Here is a 26,940-nt window from a genome sequence, read left to right on the forward strand (position 1 = left end):
ATCATGAAAGCCCTTAAAGAGACAATTAATCGTCATAGTTGCAATTATTTGTTTGACAATTAATCTTCAGCCATATGTCATAATTGTGACAGCCAATATCCTGTATAATTTCCAGTTGGAATCTATCAGCATTTCTGTCTCTCTTTATCATCGCCAAGCTCTGAGATGAACTGAGGTGATGTATTTTGACATCCTCAAAACAGCTCTTGAAAACAAGTGTTTGCATTTCTTAAGAGGATGTGTGTATGCATTTATTAAACACAAGCGGGTTAAAGTGTGTGCAATAATGTAGGTATCAGACTGCGAAAGAGGGTATGAGAGCTGCTAAAATGATATACGCAGGGATGGAGAGAGGTACAAAAGATACAAGACAGATATCATTAGTGCTTATGAAAAAAGTAAACTGTCAAAACATGCTGTGCAACGACAAATTTTAAATTCCATTTGTATTTGATAGAAAAAAAAAATCAAAGACTCTCTATACAGACAAGATAAGTGAATGGTGACTGATGCTGTCATTCCGCCTAACATCTCCTGCTTTCCACTGAAGAAAGAAAGTTATACAGATTTGGAACAACACAAGGGTGAGTAAATCAGTTTTCCCTTTTGGGCAAACTATCCCTTTAATGCAGTGAAGATACTGAATTCAAACCCTCCATTTTAGGCTCTCTAAGGTCCTTGAGCAGATAATAATCTGCCATACTCGCATTTGCAAAATCCTTAAGTCTCATTAGCCAGAAGCCTCCTTGGGACAGCTTATTTTCTAAGCAAAAATCTAAGCAAAAATATCCATCGCTTCAGAAACTCCGACACGGAACAGAACAACTGCAGCTCTCAGTGGGCAATCGTTTTATTTAAGATAAATTCACATTTAAACTGTTGTGTATGCTTTGTGTTTGTGAGTGATGAATAAATTACAAGTACGAGGCAACGTGATCTTATGAGAACTCGTATGTACTCTTACGTAATACTGGCGTATATTACGTAAGAGTACATAAAATACACACGTAAGGGTACATAAGAGTACTCTTATACTGGCGTATTGACAGCATCTAAACGTCATCATTTTACGTATTAACACCTATAGCAATGTACAAATATTTACGTGTACTGTTTGAATTTATTAATTTTGAATAATTCATAGAATTAATCAGTTAAATACATTTAATTTATAATCAATGAGATTAGTTAAATGCCATCACATTTATTTAATGCAGCTGACATTATAATATGACATTTTAACGGTTTCATTCAGTTCTGTGTGATTTCTGCTGCCCTATACAAAGTTTTAAAGGATTATATCACTTTAACCAAGACTAAACTTTAAAATGTTAAAAAGAATAAAAACTCTGTAATCGTTTAATTATTTATTAAATATTTTATTTTATTTTTGTTTGCCATGGGACACAAAATAAGTTTTCAGAATATGCCAAAAAAACAAAATAAACCATAGAAAGCACCATAAAACAACAATAAAATTAATCTATACATTTGTTTGCTATAATCCAAATCTTTTCTTTGAAAAACAGACCCAAATTCAAGACTTTTATTCAACAATCTCCGTCTCCTTCTGCTGTAACCTCCGCGCCCGCTGTAACTGTCAACATGCGTTGGTTTCGTTTTCAAAATTCGAAAATTGCCACCTCAAGCATTACGACCAGCGGTTTTACAGCAGTGATGTCGAATGCTCACTGGCTCTCAAGTGTCTCGTGACCATTTCCGACATGCCGTATTCTGAGATGTATATGTTTGAATGAGATATGACAGCGCCATTCTGGTGTGCATCTGGAGAAGATTTACAGTGATTAATAATTTAAATTCTACTCTCCACCTCACACAAAGCTATTGCATGCCGTCAGGGAGCACATTGGATGCAGTGCATAACCCTTTGGACTACTTTTGTCCTGAATTTTGCCATTTTTCTGAATAAATTATTGTGATTAAATGTATCTGCCCGTTACATGTTTTATATGCTTAATAAATGGTTATGGTTAGGTTTAGGAGTAGGTGTAGGATTAGCGGCTGTAAAATATATATACATTTATATATTTTAACAAACATTAATGCTACTGTACATTAGTCTACTTGTTACATGTTTTTATATTGTTGAAATGTGGTTATGTTTAGAGGTTGGGGTAGAGTTAAGGGATCTAGAATATTTATAAAACAGTAAAAATGTACAAATATATTTATAATCGATTCGTGTATTCAAATATAGTTGTAATGGACCCGTCAATATTTTATATATAAATTACGTTTTAGATGCTTTCAAACATCCATATTGTATGTTTTAGTGTCTATTCAAACGTAAAACATGTACATTTAATGTTACAAATATTAACGTACAAATAGCTACGTATATTAATGAGATCAGGCTGTACGAGGAAAGTGTGTCATAGTGGCCTGACACACAAAGCAATTATGGGCTGCATTAACAAATATCTTTAATGACTGAAATGCCCTTTTTCCACATGGCTGGTTTTCTGGTATGTTTTTGATGCTGGCTTCTTCGTGTTTTTCTTTTCTGTTGTGTACTTATCATATGTTCATCATATGCAATTGGTCTGGATAGTCCATCTTATCCCTAGTGTATTTGACTAGCTATATCAAAGAGCAGCGCTAATGAAACAGATAGGAAAATGCAGCTTTTGGATTCTTTAATATTTCACACACTCCTCAATGAGGATATTGCCCTTTAGTTTGCTGCATATCAGTGTTTGCTACAGTAAAACAACAGTGTGCTAGAGTGTAAGTTTGTGTCAGTAAATTTAGCAGATATACAACTTCACTGCTGCTACAAGAGGTTTTAGCAGTGTAATGAAAATTACAGCTAATATTAACTGTTATTAATATTAACTGTTAACACTAGCTAAGACAAACCTCACTATTACTTATACTGAGATCCCGTTTACACCTGGTATTAAGATGTATCTCGAATGATCTGATCACAACTGCACAGACACTACACATCGTCGTTTACACTTGGTTGCTCAAATGCATTTCCTATAACCACTTGTGTTTGAGGGGAGCGTCTCTGATTTCATGACTGCATACATCACTCAATACGTCAGTGTATTACTGCATGATGATAAGTGCAGAAAAGACAAAGGGTGGAAAAAAAATGGTGTACTGTTTCTCTCAGATACATGTAAACTTTAATCTAAGCAAAAGTGTGTTATTTCGAGCAATTTTCTCAGTTATTTTAGTGGAGGACCTGTATTAACTAAGCTTAAGATGTGAGTGTTTCTCATCCGTCACTGCATGTTGATATCAAACTTACTGAAAAAGGTCTGTGAAGATATACACATGTATGTGCTTTTTCAAATTTTCCAATTAAACTGCACATAACCAGCAAAATTTTTTATTATTTTTGTAGCGCAGTGGTTGATGGACAGGTGAGTGGTTGGTGCTTCGCTACTGTCCCGGACACATCAGGATGTATTAGAGTTTAGTCTTATATGCAGTGTGGTCAGGTGTCACATTTAGACCCCGTTTGCACCTGTATTTAGTGGTCCACATGTGATCCGATTACCCCAAATGCATCTTAATGCCACATGTAAATTGGGTATTAAACTAAGTATTAAACTTTGGCATGTAACTTGTCCTGCACCACTTGTGCTATGGGCAAAGATGATGGGCTCTATTTTTGTGAGCACGAAAAGCGCAGCGTTATGCACAACAACTGTGTGCAACGGCTTATCCAATTTTTGCAAGAGCGCTAATTCTAATCGCAATTTTCGTGCCAGCGCAAAGCGCAAGTGGCGCGGTTTGGAGTGTTTGCGCTATTGTGGGTGTATGCGTGCGAACTGTGGGTGTATTGTATGTTACTGAAGTGGCGCAAAGTGCAATTTGAAGAAATAGGTCAATGCGCTAAGATGTTTGAAAACCACATCTTAACTCAGCACTAAGTTTAAACTCAGTTCCTGCATTTGCTGTTTGGAGATTCCACCAGCAGGTGGTAATAAAGTTTGTGTCCAAACTCTGAAAATATAGTGGAAGATCAAATTTTGTCCCTGATGATCAGAGTTGTAGCCATCTTATATGAAACAAAAATTTATTACGTTTGAGTTAAACTATCTATAGGTCATGGTTTATTTTTCAATTATTATTATTATTATTATGTTTAAATTCACAATTGTATTTATGGTCTAATTTGTTAGCCCTTTTTTTCCACCTGTTGTCGTAGAGTGATTTTTAAGTCACTGCTAAATGGGCCGGTACAAGAAATTGGAGAGAGTAAAATGTTTGGAATTGGTAGGCTATGATTTTTTGACCACTTTGTTATTTTGATTATATTTTGTTTTGTTTGAAGTGTAATATCAATTTCGAAATATTTTTGGTTTATTTATTTTTTTCGCGTTTCAATAAATTAATTTAATTTAGCAAAATTGACCGAAGTGTGTGCCGATAAAATCATTGTTAATACTAGCCATGATTTGTGTGTCAGTAGATGAAAATGACTAATAATACTTACATTCTCTTTAAAACACAGCCTACATCTAAATTCTGATGAGAATCACATTTTCTATGCATATGAAAGGAGCGTGTCACTGTCATAGAAATATGCCCGACAATCATCAAGAACATAGTTAATGCGTAATTTAATTTATTCTTCTAACTCATACAGTCCATTTACACTACCAACTTCTTATGAATGTGCTGTCTTGGTTTATATCACTGGTGCTTGAGGGAATGAACTATATAAGACAAAGATGGTGGAATAATAACCTCCGAAAACCTCAGAATTAAATTGCACTTTATCCTGCCCATTTGCATGTTGCACGTTAGATTTCACCAAACCTACTTGCACCTAGACTTAGTGCATGCTTGCACGAAAATACAAAAATATCATGGCCATGCCCACTGACTTTGCACTTATGACTTATGTCATAGTGCTGTGCTTAACGCTAGCACTCTTAAAATAGTGCCCGATACCTCAAATCATGCAGCTGGTTGAAACAAGTTGAGCTATTACTTTTCTAAGTGATCTGATTGTTATCTTGTGGAAAATAAACAACCAAAAAATCCCACAGACTTACTGTACATTGAAGGACTGACACAAGCCATTTCTAGGGACCACAATATCATAGAGATATTGAGGGAGGTATAGTTAATAGATTTGGGGCAGTAAACAACTACCAAGCAACCACCCAGAACACGCTAACAACTACCTAGCAATGTGCTACAAACCACTCAGAACCCCTTTGCAACCACATAGCTCCCTAGCATCATGCTAAATTTTGCATGGGCAGGCACCACTGACTGTTATCAAATGGCATAAATATATAAAGCAATATCAAGTTGTTTTAGGCTACTGCATATTTTAAAATATATGTACTGCCTGTTCTCCAGTGAATTAAGATTAAGTGTGCGTGCGTGCCTGCCCACCTGAGGAGAGGCTGTAAGATCGAGAGCTCAGCAGTGACTCCTTAGATTACTCAATTTCCTATGCTCTGATTACCGGGGGCTGAGGTGAGCTGATCTATAGAAGCCAGCATCCTGAGATCCTGTTCTGGGAAAGGTAGAGCGAGAGAAAGGCATGCTAATGAACTTCATTCCTATGCCACATGTCATTAATCTATGATTAGTGCACTCTGTGATCCTGCTGGTGCAAGACAGCCAGCTATAAATATTGACTACTTAGCATGTGAGCAGATATATTGTCAGTGTTCCGCTACACGAGCGATGAAGATTTGAGAAGTACACAACATAATTAATATTTCAGACATTAACTAACTAAATGCATATTTTGGCACGTGAGAGCCTAATAGTGGACAGAGGTCTGTTTGCTCACAGGAGTGTGTGGAAAAAGTGAGGTCTATACTGAACCAAAGCCTTGTGTACTGCTATAATGTTAGACTTTTAAGAGCAGTCTAGAAAGTACATAAAAGGGAACGTATCCGTGTTGTTGCTTTTTTCTTTTTTCGAGTACATTGTGTTGCTTGTACAAACACAGGGAGGTTGATGAAAAGTATAGAAATGTGAATTGGATCAAAACAGATAAATAAAAAGGATAATGTGAGAGAAAGAGAGAGAACGTAGGCCACAGGGGTTCATGGCCTCTTGAATTGATTTAAACAGCACGACTGCGTAAGGACAGAGCACACACAATAGGGCTGGGCGATAGGGCGATGTAATCGGATATCAGCGATATCTGACAAATATCCCGATGCCAATTGCCTAATTGACAGACAATGATCGACAATATCATGAAACTGCAAACCATAGAGCTCGTAAGTCCCCAAATATATTATATAGCAGCACAGGGTATGAAATTAGCACCCGCCAGATGCAGGTGGCCAATATCATTCGCATTAGGGATGTGCAAGAATGGTCGACTAGTCATTCAACAAGTTGACTAGTCGATTATTGATGTTGACTAGTAATTTTTAAACAATAAAAGAATTATTGAAAGGTTTTTACTTATGGCAGAAATGTGAACTAAAATATTGGAATTATTGTAGTTTAAATATTTGTTTTTATCACAAATACCATTACAATTAGTATACATAAGTATAGTATAAACATTATTGTCACAATTTTGTGTGTGTTTCAACAAATGAATTTAATTTTTAAAGCAAAATCAATTAAAATAAGAATATTTATTGATCCCTAGGCCAGGGGGTTGACGATGTAATTGGATCTCACAATATTTTTTTTTATAACATATTGTGAACATATTTCTTGCATATTGCCCAGCCCTAACACACAATTGCAAAGGAAAACTGCAAACACCCATAAAAAACATAAAGATCTTTGTGTAAACTTCATTATGGATTGGTGCTGCAAATCTACACCACAAAAAGTGGTTAGCCTGCTAATGTTACATCACTTTCAACTAGTGCTCTCCAGGGCCAAATCGTATGATATACTGTCATCTTACACACCACCTCCAAACAAACACAAACATCACAGATCTTTCTGATTAATGTCATGGGACAAGCATTAGCCATTGTAGCCAACAACGAGCCACAGAAGAGTTACCACTCATCAAAGGCTCCAGCGATTCAGGGCCACGTGGCCTATTAGTTGCAGACAGAAAATGGTACTGAAGTCACAGACGCAGTTGCATTTGTCAACATTATTAACCAAGGTTCCGGCTGGCAACTATCTTGCTCGAGAGCTGAAGCGAGGATCCCATCCTGGAAAGGTCACAGGCTGCCTGCTATCCCTCCCATTTGTCTGTTTGATTAAGTCTGGCAATTAGAAGACTTGGCTGCCACACTCACAGTCTCCTATATCAGAGAGAGCCAGATTGGATACAAACTAATCACAGAACAGTCCAAAGCTGAACAGATGAAAAGAAAATAATGCCATGGCAGACTGATGAATAATCAGTGATGGAATGATACAAGAGAAATGGGGGATGCTATTGAGAAGCAGTGGAAGAGAGAGTTGGATCTGAGTGCTTATGAACTACCTTCTTGCCTTCTGATAATTAAGCAATCTGGGTATTAGAGTATGTCTTGCCTTGCCTGCCTCACACACACTTGGTCAGATGCATTGCTTACACAAGCATGATAAGCATATAAACAGACCCTTACATAACCACACACATGTTCAATCTAGCACAGAGTCTGGGGCATAAACGCAGTGACACAGGGCTAATTTAAGAAGAGCTGTTAGATTTAGTGTGTGTACAGCATGAACTCCCAATTACCAATACAGAGTGTGTCTCCCTGAGGAGTGAGGGATAGAGAGATTGAGCAAGAGGAGATGATGGGGGCATGGCACTCATCCAATCTGTTATCTTTTTCAGTCCTAAATAGGCACTGTGCAAGGCTGTGGGGTTCTTTGCATGAGTACTGGTATGCATGTGTGTTTATGTATGTTTGTCTATAGTTTAACGTACACTGACAGACTGTTAGCACTGACTGGCACATATATGTAGGATTTCTTAGCATAGTTTTGTTGTGTCTGTGTATGAATGTATTTTTTCTGTGTGTGTTTTGGACAGGATGTTTTGTAACATCTCTTTCTCACAGGCATAGATCAGAGCCTGCCAGTGGTGTAGTTGTTAGGGAAACCAGACAGTTGATGCAAATATGAATTCAAATACTTGTGATGTGTATGTGTGTTTGTGTGTGTAGTCGAACAGAATTGTCAGATTTGTTTATTGTTAAGTCAAATGTGCTGATTATTTCAATTGTCTCAATGCAAGACTGAAATCGCCACTGATGTTTGATTTTTAAAATTAACAACAACATTTTTGAAGAGACACACATGACTGTGAATAAACCATGTTCTGTTTTAATGATCACAGAAGTAATGGAGTTCATGGAGTTAATAAAAGTGCATTTTGTTTTCAGTCATTTCATTGTTTCCTGCAGCATCAGTGACCACATAGCCAGCAGCAGCCCCAGAACAAATGTTTTACTGAATCACCAAACACCAATTCTATATATTGGTGTGGTAGCGGGGGCGTGGTTGAGCGTCAGTTTGTGAATGGAGAGTGAGATCAGGAGATGAGAACAGTAAGGATCATCACCTGGCAGTGATTGTCTAACAGCTGTTTGTCATTGCAGTGAGAGTGGAGACAGGCTTTTAAGAGCGAGCCAGACTCTAGTTGGGGGAGAGAGCTGCATGGAGCAGAGGGTTCCGGCTTGCAATATTTCTGTTGTGCTGAAAAGCATTATTGAGTGTGTACACTGAAAAGTGTTTTTTGAGTCTGTGAAAGTGTGGGAAATAAAGCCCCTGTTGAGCTGGATCTTTCCGTCTCCCACTTCCTCCTTTTCCATGAAAACTAAGAACTTTGTTATAATTGGGTCCTCTTCCATTCAATTCAGGTAGGTACCAAAAGTTTGCTTTAAAAAAAAAAATCAGGGATATTTAGGAAATGCATTTTTTTTTTTTTTTGGAAATGTTTGAGAAACATTTCCAAATGGCCTCTCTACCAATCAGACCATACTATACAACACTGAAGAAAACTGTACTACATCACTTCCATTTACACCTGCTTTACGGACATGATTAACTGATCCCACCACTGTTCAAATGTTCCGACACCAATGTTCTGAAACATTCCACAGTTGTATTTTTTCTACATCTGATTTTGTTCCATTTAACTCCGCATGTCTGGAGACGAGTATATTGTACAAGTACATTGTGTAAGAGCCCCTGAGTGACTGCAAAAAAGTCATATAGCTCATTGTGCTGTTAAAGTATTAAAGGGCTAATTCCTGCTTCAGTTAAGTAAGCAATATCAGATGATCAAGAGTACTCTTGTACTCAATTTCAGCATGACTGTCCTTCGTCTGTATAAACAAGGCCACAGGTAATCAATGCCCTACTGATATTCAGTATAACAGTACATTGCACACAAACAGTGGGTTGTGCCTAACACCTTGTCATAACCAGACGCGACGCGATAGGACTCCAGCGACAAGCAAATCGCTGTTCAAATCATGACATTCATACACTAAAATGATAAATGAGAATAAAATCTGAAAAGTCAGGCCGAACAGTCCGTTTATTAAATGTAACTCATTTTCTCACTGAAGTTGCATACTGGCATGTGATTTCTATGGCAAGGCCAGAGGGGATAAATAAACAATCACACACAAAAATAGGGCAAAGTTACATTATGAATCGCATCCTAATTCAGTCTATTTCAATTGTTTATGCTCATACTGTACTGCTGTTGTTATTTCGAAATCTCCACCTGACAGGGAAGCGGAAAGTCAGAAGGAGCCAGCCAATATGTCTCCATATGCCAATATTGCGATATGAATTGGTGTGTGTGACCGACCTCCCCAACTGAAGGGAGCGTGACCTCAAGCACAACATTCGGTAGGTGTGTGACAACCTCAGCGAAAATTAAGTTGTTCTGAATTGGTTAGTGAGATGCCGGCTTTAAAATACTGTTATGAGAAGCACTTTAGACCCATTTGTTGACTGGGCTGCCCGGCTACCTGGCCTGCCCTGTTGCTTGTCACGTGTCGTGGCTGGTTAGAACAAAAACTTTGATTAACATGGAAAAGATTTTCTCATAGTGTCGCAGCATCGTGTCGTGTCTGGTTAGGACATGGTGTAAGAGCACCCCTTACTAATGGTGAAATATACTAATTATCACTATAATGTGTGGCCTCTTGTAGCTAATTGCTTAAATAAAACAGTTCTATAAACAAGTAGTTATTATCTATCAAATAACCAACATTTAAGGAAAAATGTTGGAAGCTAGTTTTTTTATTTCTTTATTTCCGCCAATGAAATTAGTGTCAAAAGAAGCCAAAGTATTAAGCTTTTTGCATGTCAAGCCATACACACACTGACAGAACAGGTGGCCCGATATATCAGTTTTACCGATTAATCTGTGCCGATAGTTGCATTTTGGAACTATCGGTTACAGTATCTGCAAAAATCTATGCTGATGGTTTCCAATAGTTGTATTTATATATATATATATATTTCTCTAGAGGTGAAATAAAAACAATCACTTAATCCTCGTGGGGATTGCTGTATCTAAGTCATTCACCATTGACAATATACATCCATATTTTTATCCTTTAATGTATATTTAGCTTATTTTTTTTTATATTATTATTATTATTAGATAAGCAAGTGTTCTAAGTTGAAGCAAGGGCATGCAAAGAAAAAACGTGATTATACAGAAACGTGTTTCATCAGCACATACATTTTGTCTCCAACTTCAAAATAATAATAAAAAACCTTGTCTGGTGAAATAGAAATGTAAACAAAATCCTTCATCCAAAATCTGGTGAATATATATGCTATTAAAAGCTTAATTTTGTAAATATTTAATTATAGACAATTGTAACGGAGTCAAGTCGCCATTTCAAAATAAGAGTCATTTGTGAATTTCGGGCGTGTTTACAGAGAAAAGTCCAGCATTATGCACCAAATATTTAATTTTTCATAGTAAGCAAAGATTAAAAAATAGGAAAGAATAAGAATTTTTAAACATTCTATGAATCGATTTTAAAAACTATCGGCCGTTTAATCGGTTATTGGCCTTTTCCACCACTTCAGTTAATGGTATTGGCAATATTCACTATCGGTCAACCTCTAACTGACACTGTTTTGAACGCTGTGAGACAGAAAAGAGGAGTAATACAAACAGTTAAATATTCTGTCCCAGATTTGCAGACTTTTCTGTGCTGATTTTAAGGAAAAATCTTCTGAATTCTGTGGAAGGGATTTAAACATATTAAAATGTATTAAATGGACCTGAGAGTTCTACATTATTTTTGATGGCTAAAAGTATCAGAAAATTTTCAAAAATATTAAATAACATGCAAGAGATGGGGAATGCGTAGAATTTTTATGCATGACACGACAAGTCACAATTCTGCAGAAATATGCAAAGTTTTCTACTGAGAGTTCTGCACACACAGATTCTGTAAGGGCCTGCAAATAAGTACAGTAAAGATAAGTCTTTCTCTCACTCTCGCTGGTGTTACTATACCTCCTACGTGTCATCAGGATGGCAATTAATCCTCCAACTGTTCCTCTAAATCCAAAACTAATAATTTCTGTCTTTTCACATACTATTCCACCCCCAATGTTTCCAAAGCCATTAGGATGCTTATTTAAAGAGATCTTTTGATTTGGATGTGGAACACAGCATCTTTAAAGAGGGCATTTTGTCTCTTAAATGAATTATCTGTTTCAGTGGTGATGGTGATGCCATTTATTCAGGAAACTTGTAAAAACATTTTCAACTCAACTTTTAAAGAAGATTAAGATAGAGAATGCTTGCATCAAAAGATTATCAAAACATTTATCTAAGAACATCATCTGTGACATTTTCTCATTTGCTCTATAATAAAAAATAAAATAAAAAATAGAATGCCACTGTTGGTGAAAGTGTTAGGCCAACATGTTGAAAGGTATAAGAACACCTTTACATATGGACTTTTATGGGCCACTTCATGTTTGTTTTGTGTGTACTATATGTGTCTTTATGTGTGTGTGCTTGTGTGATAGTCTTTAGCATGAAGAGTAAGGGAGTATTTGGCTCAAATATGTGCATGTACTGTATGACAGACAGGGCAAGAGAAAATCAATGTGTAATTATGCGTTACCAGGTATATCTGGAAGTGTGTGTGTGTGCACATTCTTCTTGAGGTTTTAAGTTTAGGGCTTTTGCTTGAGTGTGTGTGTGTGTGTGTGTGTGTGTGTGTGTGTGTGTGTGTGTGTGTGTGTGTGTGTGTGTGTGTGTGTGTGTGTGACCCAATGAAGCATTTGCTAGCTCCTCTGCGTTTCTGGCGGAAGAGTCTCTCCATATGCTGTGGTAACTATTTGGCTCATGCTGACCAGATTAACAGATTTTCAGTATTGAAGGTTGGTCAAAACCCAGAAAAACATTGAGCCTGTCATTCAAATTAAGCCCTGATGCCGTGGGTGTTTAGGGCTATTACCAGAGTGGGGCATGGATTCTCCCTTGAAAAACAAATGCCTGCTAGTCTGATCAAATGCAAAACTGTGGCTTCAGACACCTGGGCCATCTTCCATATGCAAGGATAATGGAGATGTGCGTACGTGCCTCAAATGCATGCTTGTCACCTTAATGAAGACAGACGAAATAAATAAGAGCAGAGTGTACTGGAATGGAGAGAGAGAGAGAGGGAGAGGGAGAGAGAGAGAAGAATTGGCTAGTGTCAATCTCTTTTCAATCTGAAAACTTGCACAGAATTACAAGGAGCTCAACTCTTTCATGCCTAATTGAGAGAGAAAGAGCACATGAGCAAGAAAGCTGATGGCATCTCCAAGGTAAGATTATATTGCACTGTTGAGATTGGTTAGAAATATGTCACTGGTATACGCACAAACACACACACACAAACTCTCTATCAGCATCGTCTGTGCAGTGCTTAATTGATCTCACAGCAGTGATACCACAAAGACTGGCAGCATCAGATGTGCTCTGACAAGAAAGCAGAAGGGACGGGAAACCAGAAAGTAAATGCTCAAACTCAGAATGGTCTGTACGAACAAATGAGCAAGACTCGCTCAGTCATTCTATTGACAGTTACCACAGATCAGATCAACATGCAGGCAAGAGAAATGGAATCAGAATCAGCTTTATTGCTGAAAAAAAAAAAAAAATGGAGGGGGTGATTAGGATGAGTAAAAAGGTTATATTCTGAATAATTTGCATCTATCAAGATGTATGATATTAGAATATGTAATCAGATATACTTGCATTATCAAAATGGCAATTTTAAATTTAGTAACCCAGATTTAAATCAGCATACAGAATGTGAAACTTAAGTTTACATTTAATGTAATATGAAATGTGTCTGTTTTGGCATGGCTGTAACATTAGTCCAAATGGATGGTCAAGAAACACTTTTAAATAACTTAAAGTGATAGTTTACCCAAAATTGTAAATTATGTCATAATTTACTCATATCTGCATGACATTCTTTCTTCTGTATTACACAAAAGGAAAATGTTAGACAGAATGTTCTACACTAATCTAAACTCGATTTTGTTTTCTAACGTCATCGTTTCCAAAGTATGATGCTAGAGCATTTTTGAAAATGGCATTCTAGTGTGGATGAGAGGTTTTAACGAAGCAAATTAATGAATTCCAAACAAAAATGCATTAGTGTGGATGTGGCCTCAGTCACCATTCACTTTCAGTGTATGGAAAAAGACGCAATAAAAGAAAATCATGTGGTTTGGAACAACACGAGGGTCAGTAAATAATAAAATTACATTTTTTGGTGAACTTTCCCTTTAATAGCATGTTGCAAGAGAAATTTTTGCCAAAAAAAAAAAAAAACTAAAAAAATGCCTCAAATTTAAGTAAATAATTTTTTTTTACATTTTGTTAAAGATTTTTAAATGTTAAAGAAACTGAAATGTGTCAATATTAAAAAAGTATACATATAGGCTTATACAGTATATAAATAGGCTTATGAGATGTATACTGTATATTCTGATATACTGTATGTGATATATATATATATATATATATATATATATACACATACACACACACACACACACATACAGTTGTGCTCAAAAGTTTGTATACCCTGGCAAAAATTGTGAAATTTTGGCATTGATTTTGAAAATATGACTGATCATGCAAAAAAAACTAAAAAACAAACAAAAAAAAAAAAACTGTCTTTTATTTAAGGACAGTGATCATATGAAGCCATTTATTATCACATAGTTGTCTGGCTCCTTTTTAAATAATAATGATAACAGAAATCACCCAAATGGCCCTGATCAAAAGTTTACATACCCTTGAATGTTTGGCCTTTTTACAGACACATAAGGTGACACACACACACAGGTTTAAATGGCAATTAAAGGTTAATTTCCCACACCTGTGGCATTTTAAACTGCAATCAGTGCCTGTGTATAAATAGTCAATGAGTTTGTTAGCTCTCACATGGATGCACTGAGCAGGCTAGATACTGAGCCATGGGGAGCAGAAAAGAACTGTCAAAAGTCCTGCATAACAAGGTAATGGAACTTTATAAAGATGGAAAAGGATATAAAAAGATATCCAAAGCCTTGAAAATGTCAGTCAGTACTGTTCAATCACTTATTAAGAAGTGGAAAATTTGGGGAACTCTTGATACCAAGCCAAGGTCAGGTAGACCAAGAAAGTTCTCAGCCACAACTGCCAGAAGAATTGTTCAGGATACAAAGAAAAACCCACAGGTAACCTCAGGAGAAATACAGGCTACTCTGGAAAAAGACGGTGTGGTTGTTTCAAGGAGCACAATACGATGATACTTGAACAAAAATGAGCTGCATGGTCGAGTTGCCAGAAAGAAGCCTTTACTGCACCAATGCCACAAAAAAGCCTGGTTACAATATGCCCGACAACACCTTGACACGCCTCACAGCTTCTGGCACACTGTCATTTGGAGTGATGAGACCAAAATAGAGCTTTATGGTCACAACCATAAGCGCTATGTTTGGAGAGGGGTCAACAAGGCCTATAGTGAAAAGAATAACATCCCCACTGTGAAGCATGGTGGTGGCTCACTGATGTTTTGGGGGTGTGTGAGCTCTAAAGGCATGGGGAATCTTGTGAAAATTGATGGCAAGATCAATGCAGCATGTTATCAGAAAATACTGGCAGACAATTTGCATTCTTCTGCATGAAAGCTGTGCATGGGACGCTCTTGGACTTTCCAGCATGACAATGACCCTAAGCACAAGGCTAAGTTGACCCTCCACTGGTTACAGCAGAAAAAGGTGAAGGTTCTGAAGTGGCCATCACAGTCTCCTGACCATAATATCATCGAGTCATTCTGGGGAGATCTCAAACGTGCGGTTCATGCAAGACGACCAAAGACTTTGCATGACCTGGAGGCATTTTGCCAAGATGATTGGGCAGCTATACCACCTGCAAGAATTTGGGGCCTCATAGACAACTATTACAAAAGACTGCACACTGTCATTGATGCTAAAGGGGGCAATACATAGTATTAAGAACTAAGGGTATGCAGACTTTTGAACAGGGGTCATTTCTTTCTTTGTTGCAATGTTTTGTTTTATGATTGTGCCATTCTGTTATAACCTACAGTTGAATATGAATCCCATAAGAAATAAAAGAAATGTGTTTTGCCTGCTCACTCATGTTTTCTTTACAAATGGTACATATATTACCAATTCTCCAAGGTTATGCTAAATTATGAGCACAACTGTGTGTGTGTGTATATATATATAACAAAGTTGTTCAGAAAGAAACTGACATTAGTGATAAGGGCATTTAATTGAAACAGAATACTTACAAACTAATGTGGCTGTACCATTGTGTGCCTGTCCAAAAGTTTTTAAATTTAATGTTATACAATTATTATATGACACTTGATTGATGACTCCAAATTAGCTAGATACTTTTTATGCAGCTGTCTCACATTGTATCAAACAAAGTTCTTACAAAAGTATTACTGTTAGGTCAAGTATCACAAAAAGTACACATTTATTGATGCCACTCTGCGCATTCACCCAGTTACGACACAAAAGCATGACAGACAAGAAAAATACATAAAAGAAGAGTACACTAAAGTTGTTAAGATTCAGCAATCTTGACAGCAGTGCAATCTAATAAAGAGACTCTATATTCACCTCCAGACATCGTCACTACCTTGATTGTTCTGGAGCAGAATGTTGTACTTGAGTGAATGTGCGGCCTAACCAGTGCATTTAGAATTTTTGGTCTTCAGTACACATTAACCATTGCATACCTGAAAGAGATTAAATTATACATTTGAAGTTGTAAAGCTGTTGTGGAACATGTCAACAATTGCTTTGCGAGGCTGGTATCTTTCAAGAACAAGATTTTGCAGAATGCACACTGAAGAGAGTTGTTCAAATGAGATATTCTCACTCTGTGACTTTGCTTTTTATTTTATGTTCAATTAACTCAAAGGTGATATACAGTATATAATATTGACTTAATTATCTAAGGAAATATATTTAGGCAAATTATATGTTCTACATTGTGATATTTGTTAGAGCTTGATTAAAAGCAAACATGTACTATCATACCCAAAGCTAAAGAGGAAAGATATAAATCTCTAATAATGTAATTATTCCCATTTTTTAATAACTGCATGCTGTCTGGTTACCAGAAAGCTCATTACATCCACAGCAGCATGGGCACATGTGAAGCCAGCAGACGTTTTTCTCATTCTTGATTAAAGCCAGCTGTTTGGCCTCATTATTGTTTGTGCTAAGCTTCACAGAAGGCCACACGCTGTACAACATTCACAGACCTGCGAACATGCCCACGCGCAGAAACAAGTGCCCTTGAACATATGCTAGGAACACGGTCACAAGAAAATAAGCAGTAGCTGCACAGCCGTAGGTCCAGTGAGCACAAACCCCCTGATTAACAAACCAACACTAATTAAATATCAGGCTGCTAAATCACGCCGGTCAACTGCTCAAATATGAGCACATTCCACTAAACGCCTCATCTTCCCTGCAGTTTCTTCTAACTGTGCTGCCAGTCTTAAATCCCCAAAATGAGAAAGTGAATGAGATGGGATTACATGGCTAATGCGAGCAGGAGGAGGAAAGTAGAGCACAAACTCCAACTCAAAAAGGATTCGTGCCTAAATTTGGCTTCAAGCACTTAGTTCACCTGGTAACAGAAAGGATAAATTTATGGGGGTGATTATGGTTCTGTAAAAGCATCCATGTCAAAGCAATTTGCCAAGTTCTCCTAAGTTCTCCCATCCTCTCCCTGTCTCTCTCTCTGGCACGCACAAACACCTAAATTGTTCAGGACTGATTGAATGACCTGTAAAAGTGGAGATGATTGATTCAATGCCAGAGGTACAGGGGAAAACATCACCATTTGATCTACAAAACAACAAGTTACAGACGTTCATTTATTTGATATTGAGTCCTATGCATAATTAAATGCACAATACCTCCTACTGATGTGAAAGCGCACAGTTGACTGTATATTGGAATGGATATGAAGTGAAGCTGTTGTAAAAAGTGTTAAGTTCGATTTGTCCCCTGTGAAATTTGTTTTAGGCTAATCACAATGTAAGTGGCATACGCACATCATGCGCACCAGTGCGCCTCCACTCGTGACAACAACACGTCAGACTTTACCGTGCGTGATAATTAAACTTTGATGCCTGATGTAAACTTTGAGCATCTATAATGATGGAAACACAAAACTTGGGGGGGGTCATTTAACGAGAAGAGAAGAATATGGCACATGGAGGAGATCAGTATGCTATCTGATGCGCACAGCGCTCATTTTGAAAGCGTTTTTGCGTTTAGGCGTGAACTGCCGGCACAAGTTGGAGACACAGTGCATTTGGGAAAAGGAATTGGGACATGGAGGCATCCAAAGTCGCATTTTGAACAGAGATTTGGATTAGTCTCGACGCACTCACCTCGCTTATCTTGTACTTTTACGGTTATCTCCACTAGCGGCTGCGTTTCTCGGTCGAGCCGTCTGGAAATGATCAAATCCCCGCTGTCCAGACTCACGGTGACTGGAGAGTTTTCCGCGTCCGGGTGTAACAGCTCAAAGCTGGCGGACTGAAACCTCACCGGGTGCAGGTTCATAATGACCGAGCCAATACTCGCGTCTTCGGACACGTTGATGACCACAGGCTTGTCCGGTTCCATCACGGAACGGGACTTTCTCGAGAGTCCGTTTTCGGAGCGGTCGAGCTTCGGAAGGGCTGGCCACTGGCGTGGACTGATCTCTATATCCATACTGTGACTGGTTCGAGCGGGCCAGCCGTGGTCTCGCGCAAACACGGTGAACTTTATGGGCTGCGCGAGACCGAGTATCGAGTCCACGAGGAGAATGTCGCCGGTTTTGGGCACTACGTAGAAACTACCGTTTTTCGGCAGCGCGTAGTATATGAGCTCGGCGTTTTTGCCGCTGTCAATGTCCTCCGCTTTCACCGTGTACACCACCGACCTCAGGGCCGTGGCGTCGTCCAAAGTTATTTTCACATCTGAGTGGCGAAAAGTGGGCTCGTGGTCGTTAGTGTCGAGCACGTCCACTTTAACAGACGCAACTTCGGTCAAGACGCGCTCGGCGGACGCGCAACTCTGACAGCAAAGCGCCAGACTGAGGGAATATTCAGCGCGCTCCTCTCTATCCAGAACGTTAGAGGTCTTCAGCAATATGTGTCCTCGTTTGTGGTGAGCGAAGACGTGGAAATCTTCACTCCTGCCGCCCTGGAGTTTCAGGTGCATGCCGGACTTTGAGCACCATCTCTGCGGGTCGACGCGCTTCACCGGAATACTCAGTCCGTTCACTTTTGAGCCAGGTGGAGAGTTTTCAAACACATGCCCGTGAAAGAAAGGTATCCGTTCGTCGGTCTTATTCCCCTGCACAAAAGTCACACAATACGCTAACAAAATAGTCCAAATCATGGTTGTAAGCTTAAAGCACTCTTCCTGATCTCATGAGACAGTGTTCACATAGCAGGACATGGTAAATGAGTTCACTCTTCTTTCGTTGGACAGTGATTCTCCAGAGTTATCCTTTGGTCGTCCTGAGCAGCAGAACTTTCCCTCCGTCGCCTCGCGCCTCGACAGCGATGTGCTTGAGCGCGCGCTAGAGCTCGCGGAGTTTCAGAGAGCAGCACCACTGTGATGGACAGCGCCACGCGTGAAGGGGCGGGGCTTTGGGCTAGACAGGAGATTTAGTATTTATTAACCAGGCTGAAGACACCGCTTACTTTTATGGGTATTGCGGTTAATAGGATTCGCTGATATTATGAAGACAATGTTCTTACAATTCTTATTTGGCTTTCATTATAATAATAATAAAAACAAAAAAACTAACAGTCAAAAGTTTGGACATGTATGATTGAATTATTTTTTATAGGTCATGATAAAAAAAAAATGCTCTAGAGGCTTATGCTTAAATGCTTGTAATTAGTTTGGCAAACAAATACGAATCGTGCCTATGAATACATGAATTTTCAAAACTTACAATTATTATAATAATTATTATTATTATTATTATTATTATTATTTGATGAGTTGGACCGGATAGTGATGTAAAATCATCAAAAAAGTGCCCAGCATGCATAGGAACACCTTAAAGGGATAGTTCACCTAAAAATGGCAAAATCATTTACTCACCCTCATGCTATCCCAGATGTGCATGTGTTTCTTCTGCAGAACACAAATGAAGATTTTTAGAAGAATATTTCAGCTCTGTAGGTCCATACAATGCAAGTGAATGGGGGCCAGAACTCTGCAAAAACAGAGGCTCCAAAAAGCACACAAAGGCAGTATAAATGTAATCAATTAACTCCAGAGCTTAAAGGGGTCATGACATACTCTTTTTTTTTTTTTTTTTTATATATATATATATATATATATATATATATATATATATATATATATATATATATATATATATAATTTTATTATCTGTCTTGCGATCCACTTATAATTTCTGTATTTTTTTTTTTTTTTTTTTTTTTTTCACCAAAACAGTCATAATTTAATAATATATTATCTTTTTCCACCCTGACTCTTGCCCTCTGTCTGAAAAGCTCGGTTTAAATTCTGGCCCTTTAAGATTTCAATGTAAAAGCCCACTGTTCTGATTGGTAACTTCCTGCAGTCCCTCAAATACAGCCATAATTGAACCTAAATCGAAAGAATATGAACAAACATTACATTATAATTTATAAAACTATATTTCAGGGTTTATGTATTATCTCGTATGTTTATTTTTTTTAATTTTTCATTAGAATTAATTGTTAGAAAGGATTAATCAAGATTTACATAAACGAAAATGTTAACAATGAACACATAGGGTAAACTGTGTGATAAACAGTTAGTTTAAGGTAGCAACAAGTATTATGCTGTTAAATCTCAATATAACTTTTCTAAACTGCTTAACTGACCTAACTTCACTTCCATCACACATTAGAGTTGTGTGGGGGTTGGGTTGAAGAAGCACGATCTGCTGTCACATCACAATCCAGTTGCATTGTGGGATATGGAGATGCCTAAAACTTACATCAAGAGTAGGCTCGCTCCCTCTGTCAAAATCGAGGGGTTGAGGGTCTGTCAACAGAAACTTCCCTAGCTCACTTTAACAAAGTGGAACGGATTTCCAAAATGGCGGCGGGGATTCCCCCGAGGGAAAGTGCTTAGGGAAGTTAGCCAGTGGATGTTAAAAGTGAAGTGGAACGCAGCCCTGGTCTTCACAAGATGTGTTCCTCCCAGACAACGGCGGCAGCTGAATGAGACGCGTTTTTAAAAGTTGCGCTTGTACCGCTCTTTAAACGCAGCGCACATCGCCGGAAACGCATGGAAACAATTAAAGACCAACAGTTAAATATAGCCAGTAGCAGTTTTAACCACCACGCATACCACGCAGTTGCGTGGGGCCCCAGACGTCTGTGATGTCTGCGGTCTCAGAGCGGTTCACGAAGCCGCCGGGTTCGGGTCAGTAGGACTTTCGCCTCGGGTTTGTAATTGAAGAAAAAAAAAATATACAGGCCTTCCAAACTTGTTTCGCCCACGCAGGCACGCTCACTCACCCAGATACGCTCAAACGGACGAGGGGCCGTTCACACTGAACCTGTTTTGCGTGCATCTACTGTTTTTCCATTGTTTTTCTATGAAAACACGCGCTGGACGAACGTCCTTGACTGCTGTACCGCGTCTTGCTGTTTCTTCAGCGTCTCACGCGGGACCGGCACATTTTTAGACACTGTGTCAAGTTAAAAAGAAGGTCAGGTCTCAAAAAGGCATGTCGAGACACCTACATTCTGTTTCATTCGTTGCGCTGCATCTAGACTGTTTTTAGTGCAGGTGTCACAAAGATTTAACGAGAACAAGTTCAGGCTGCAAAGAGGTGATTGTTTCAATTTTTTAACATTATTCTAGATTATTCTGCACGAAGCAAAGTTTCAGCGCTTGATAAATGTTAGTTTTTTCTTTTCTTTCTTTCTTTCTTTTATTTATTATGCTCTAGTGTGCTGAGGGTCCGCCGTGGCTTGTATGTTTACCGTTACAATACTGTAACGAATGTTGCCTACAATGCTTAGACAATACAGCCTTTTGCAACGTGATGAACAAATACACTGCAGCATTAGAATATGCTCCAGGTGAAAGTAAACAAGACATAACTACGTGTATTACTATTGTATACAACAAATCCTCAAAGTAATAATAATAATAACACTATCATATTATAATGACAATCTGGACAACAATAAATATTTGCTAGGTTATAATATGAATATACTGTAACAACTGAATTTCAAAATGTTACTGGGTGAAGTAGTAGGTTTTGCAAACCCTGTTCACACACACAAAAGGGTTTTGTAAACATATGTAGGTAAATATTGCTTTTTTTAGCACTACATTTTGGAAAAACTAGATTTTTTTCATTAAATTTATTTTGTCATTTTTTTAACAACATTTTTCGAAATGGAGCCCCGGGTTGGTCGGTTGCTTGGGGCCTCAGAAATCGTAAACCCGCCCCTGAATATAGCACAGATGGGTGCAAAAACAGTCCAGGATGCCTTCAAAACATCAGGAAACAGTGCTGCTAAATTAAACACAATGGAGGTCTCCTTTTTAGAGTAATAACTTGATATTGTGTCTTTTAAATGCGATGCAAGGTGTAATGATGAAAAATAGGCATTGATGTCTTGCTGGAGGCAGTCATATGCAATGCATTTGGTCCTTGTGACTTCACAAGTTCCACAAATTCCAAACAGCCCATTTCTAGAGCCTGGTTTAAGTAAATGCTATTTTTCTACTAAGGAGGAAGTTTTTCAGTTCTGAAACTTACAGTATGTTTTTATAGTACAATGACCTCTTATATGTCAAAAGGTCAAGGAAACTTTGATTCCTCATGTCATGACCCCTTTAAATGAGTGTCTTCATAAGTGATATGATAAATGTGAGTGAGAAACAGATCAATATTTAAGTATTTTTTTACTATAGATCTCCACCTTCGACCAGCCTAGAACAGTATAGGTGGCAATATGCACAAAGAATGTGAATCCCCAAAAAACAAAAAAAGAACGTTGAAATGAAGTGAAAGTGGAGATTGATAGTAAAAAAGGAATTAAATATTGATCTGTTTCTCACCCACACCTACTATATCACTTATGAAGACATGCATTTAACCAATGGAGTCGTATGATTTAATTTTATGCTGCCTTTATATGCTTTTTGGAACTTCAAAGTTCTGGCCACCTTTCACTTGTATTTCATGGTCCTACAGAGTTGAGATATGCTTCAAAAAATGTTTAATTGTTTTCTGCAGAAGAAAGAAAGTCACATCTGGGGTGCATTAGGGTGAGTAAATGAGAGAATTTACACTTTTAGATGAACAGTTCCTTTAAATACTGTTTAAAAAGCATCTCAGGTGGCTTCCTTGTGAAGTCGGTTATGAGAATAGCAAGAAGGGAAAACCTTTTATCAAGGCAAAGAGTGGCTACATTGACGAATCTTAAATAAGAATTAAGTTATAATTTAAAATTTTCACTACATACTGTAATTCCTATACTTCTATTTGTGTATTTCATAAATTTGTGGACTTTACTATTACTCAAATGTGGAAAATTGTAATAATAAAGAATAATTTGTGTGCCAAACACTTGAATGGTAATGTAAATTGACATTAACTTAAAAGCTGAGTTTTTATACACACACACACACACACACACACACACATGTGTGTGTGTATATATATATATATATATATATATATATATATATATATATATATATATATATATATATATATATATATATAATGTCTTATTGTGTATTTCTATATATACTTATATTTTCTATTTGCTTTTTACTTTTATTCTGTTTTTATTATATTATTATTATTTCTGTCTTGTTTTTGTATTGTTTGTGCACTGGAAGCTTCTGTCACCAAGACAAATTCCTTGTATGTGTAAGCATACTTGGCAATAAAGCTCATTCTGATTCTAAAGAATCTATTTATTCAGACAAACAAAACCCTCTGGGAAGTAGTGACCCCATGGAATGATGTTTGTGTCAAGTACATGCCTCTCCAGGACCTCAAGAAACAGCAACAGCTAGTTGAGGAGGAGCCGTTAATAGCCTTGTGCAGCATCCTTTTTAATACACATTGATTTTTTTTTTCTCCCTCCCTGCCATGTTATGCTAGAGGCAATCTGTCTGCGGTGGTCTGCATTCAGATTTATCTGACTCCTCAATTGCTCTGTAATAATATTAACCTGGTCTGACACTAAAGAAGGTGGCTGTTATGAGTAATACAAGGCCACAAAATGTATCTCATAAACGACAGACACGTTTGTTGTGGCAGCAGTGGCACAGATAAGGAAGGAAAAACAGCCAGTGAATTCAATACAAAAACATTCGATTTAAAGTTGGAAACATGCCATTTCGACTTCAGAGCAAACACAATTTAACAATAGACAGAGCTGTAAATTGAATTAGTGCAAATATGGCATGTCAGAGGAGTAGTGTTGGGTAGTGCCTCTACGCACATGCATACACATTTGAATAAATGGTTGACACTCTGAGAAATGATTGGGGGGCGAGAGATCTACACTCTTGATTGAGGAAGTTCCTTCACAATAGATCTGTAATTATACTATACAAATTTAAACATGCTCTAAAATTTTTACACTACATTGATATTGATAAATCACATTCTGACACAACATGATAAGTTAGATGTCAAGAAATTGATAGTAACCAAGGAGAGAGAAAGAATGACTTAAATTGAGAGCAGAGAGAGAGAGGTACATGCAGAAAGAGATTTTGAGAAGAGTACTGAGATTCCCTTCACAAGTTATCTTTCTACCTCTCTTTAACTTGCAAAGTTTATTAATTTATTTATTTTTGTAGGCTTGTTTATCCAGCCATTATCTGCACTGACAGACTTTCTGGCCAAAGCCAGCTTAATGGATGGGGGTAGTTTGAGGTAAGCACTTCTTTTACAGTGAACAGATGTGCAAAACTTTTATTTTAATGGTCAAGGTCAAGTCTGATAGGTCTACACACTCTGTAGTCTACAGCTTTCTTCATGTGATTCACAGGTTTGCTGCAAGGGCAAATGCAAGTTACAACAACTACCTCTTTTGTTTTGAGTGAGTGCATGTATAGCCTACTTAATATTCTCTATTATTTTTGAAAGTTGAAAAAATATTTGTCCTCTCGAAACGTATTTAAAATCAGCACCATGTTTGAAAGTGTGTTTAAAATTCAAGGGAGTAAGGGGAGCACAAGACCCATGAGCATATGGGACATCATTTGTGGCCATCATTATTAAATTTCAATATGGCATGCTAACCAAAATATTGGGAAACATGGAGTGGAGAATTAGCCAAATTAAATATTCTTGGCTCAGAAAATCTGCAAATAATGTCACTTTTTCAATGAAGCATCAAATGATTGATCCGATTTGAAATGATACTTTCATGGCACATTACCCTTGACTAGCAATGACATTCAATAACATTTGTTCTGTTATTGAGGAAAGCTCATAAAAATGTGTGAAAGAGTTTTACATCTTTGCCCTCGGCTTCAATGGTTTTACAGTAACAATTTGGCTTTGAGGCATAAAACCTAATGATGGGGTCTGACATATTTGCATATGCAGAGAGTGGGGGTTATTGCTTTCTGTGGGACAACGGTTACAGCGTATAATTAGAGAGTCTAGCAGTTAGGTTCCTCGTCAACAGCAGGGCCCCAGCAGTGGAGCAGAGTATTTTCTGTTAATGAGGCTAGTCACCGCTTGCGTTTACCCTCATCTCCTCTTTGCAGCTCACCCAAGACACTCCAGTACGTTGGCTGGCTGTAATCAGCACACAATCATGCTCATTATCCCTTACCAAAATAAACCTCCTCTAAATGTCCTCATCACTAACATTCCTCCCTGGCAAGGGAAGAGGAAACAGAAGCAACACCACTACAGAATTCTGTAATATTTGTAAGGTCATGCTAAGAAAGTGAAATATAGAAGTAGATTTCCTTTTAGTCTGTATATTTTCCTCCGATCTTAAATCCCATCACGCTGCAGAGTAGAGATTTTTCACCAGATTCACTGGCTGGTGAGGAAACTGTCAGAGTGTGTGACCTCCAGGGAATTATACAATTCAAGCCAGGCCATCATTCAGTTGGCAGGATCTTCTGGTCAGCTGGGGCCTCATGTATAAAACTTGCCATAGATTTCATACTAAAAGTGTGTGCACGCACAAAAGTTCAGATTTTTAAAACCCTATATAAGCCAGAACCAGCGCAAAGTTCACTGGATAAATACCAGTTAGCAGAAGATCATGCGTACATGCACATAATTTATTGCCCACCCCGTTTTCTCCCCAAAATAACCATACTGTATATGGAACGTACAACGGCTGTTTTTACTATGCATAACCTACTGTACATCTGCATGTAATCTATATATGCATGTTGCCATACAAACACGGGATACTACTGTGTTTAACAGTACAAGGAACAAGGAGAATAGATGATAATACAGACTATAAATGTCACATGCCTTGAAGATACTGTAGACGGCGTGCTAAAAGTAATTTCTTAATCTTTGTCTTGTTTAATAGTAAAAATACTTAAACATCCTTTGAAAAAAAAGAGATCAATTTACCTGAGAAAGATTATTTTATGAGACATTAAGATAAAGGTAAATATTTATAAAAAATGTTTTCAGAGAATGCATTTTGAAAAGGCTACAGGCGAAGTGTATTAATCTTACCTCATTGGCAAAATATGTGATTTATAAACATATCTAACCCGAGTTAAATCTAACCTTAAAGCAGGGGTGAGGAACCTTTTTCCTTTTAAGGGCCATTCAAGTATTTACTAAATTATTCGCGGGCCATACAATTGCTTGCAATTTCCGATTTTGTTTTGAAATTGACGTACACGTTCCATTACGTGTTCACATACCAAGAAAAAAAAAAGTTAAGTCTTTCTATTATACAATATTTTATATTGTTATTGAAAATAATTTTTAATCATTATTATTATTTTCAAAGTTAATTGAATCAAGGCAATTTTTTTGCTTTTCAAATTATTCCTTGAATGGCCTCATGGGCCGGGTAAAATGGCCTCTCGGGCCGAGGAAAATGGTCTCGCGGGCCTTATATGGCCCTGAGGCCTGATGTTCCCCACCCCTGCCTTAAAGGAATATTCCGGTCAATACAAGTTAAGCTCAATTGACAGCATTTTGTGGCATAATGTTGATTACCACAAATTAATTTAGACTTGCCCCTCCTTTTCTTTAAAAAAAAAAGCAGAAATCGAGGTTACAGTGAGGCACTTACAATGAAAATGAATGGGGGCCAGTGTTTGAATGTTAGACGTAAACAATATGCATTTAAACATGATTTTAGTGTGATAAAATCATTTACCAACCTTTTCTGTGTAAGTTATAGCCAATTTTGCAACTTTGTTGCCATAATGATTTAATGTCAACAAACCTGTAAAATGACTGTAAAAATGACAATTTAA

At 37.6% G+C, this 26,940-nt stretch overlaps 1 protein-coding gene across 1 annotated transcript in view; it reads right to left on the reverse strand.

Annotated features, from left to right (window-relative positions):
• LOC127443208 (neural-cadherin-like) overlaps positions 1-19,010 on the reverse strand; it is a 379,800-nt gene extending 360,790 nt beyond the window's left edge. Inside the window, exon 1 of the mRNA XM_051701811.1 lies at positions 17,856-19,010. Coding sequence (XP_051557771.1) covers positions 17,856-18,855 — 1,000 coding nt within the window. The 5' untranslated portion in view covers positions 18,856-19,010. The remainder of the gene's footprint in view (positions 1-17,855) is intronic.
• Between the last annotated feature and the right edge of the window lie 7,930 nt (positions 19,011-26,940).

Source organism: Myxocyprinus asiaticus, chromosome 1, assembly GCF_019703515.2.
Source record: "Myxocyprinus asiaticus isolate MX2 ecotype Aquarium Trade chromosome 1, UBuf_Myxa_2, whole genome shotgun sequence".
NCBI lineage: Eukaryota > Metazoa > Chordata > Actinopteri > Cypriniformes > Catostomidae > Myxocyprinus > Myxocyprinus asiaticus.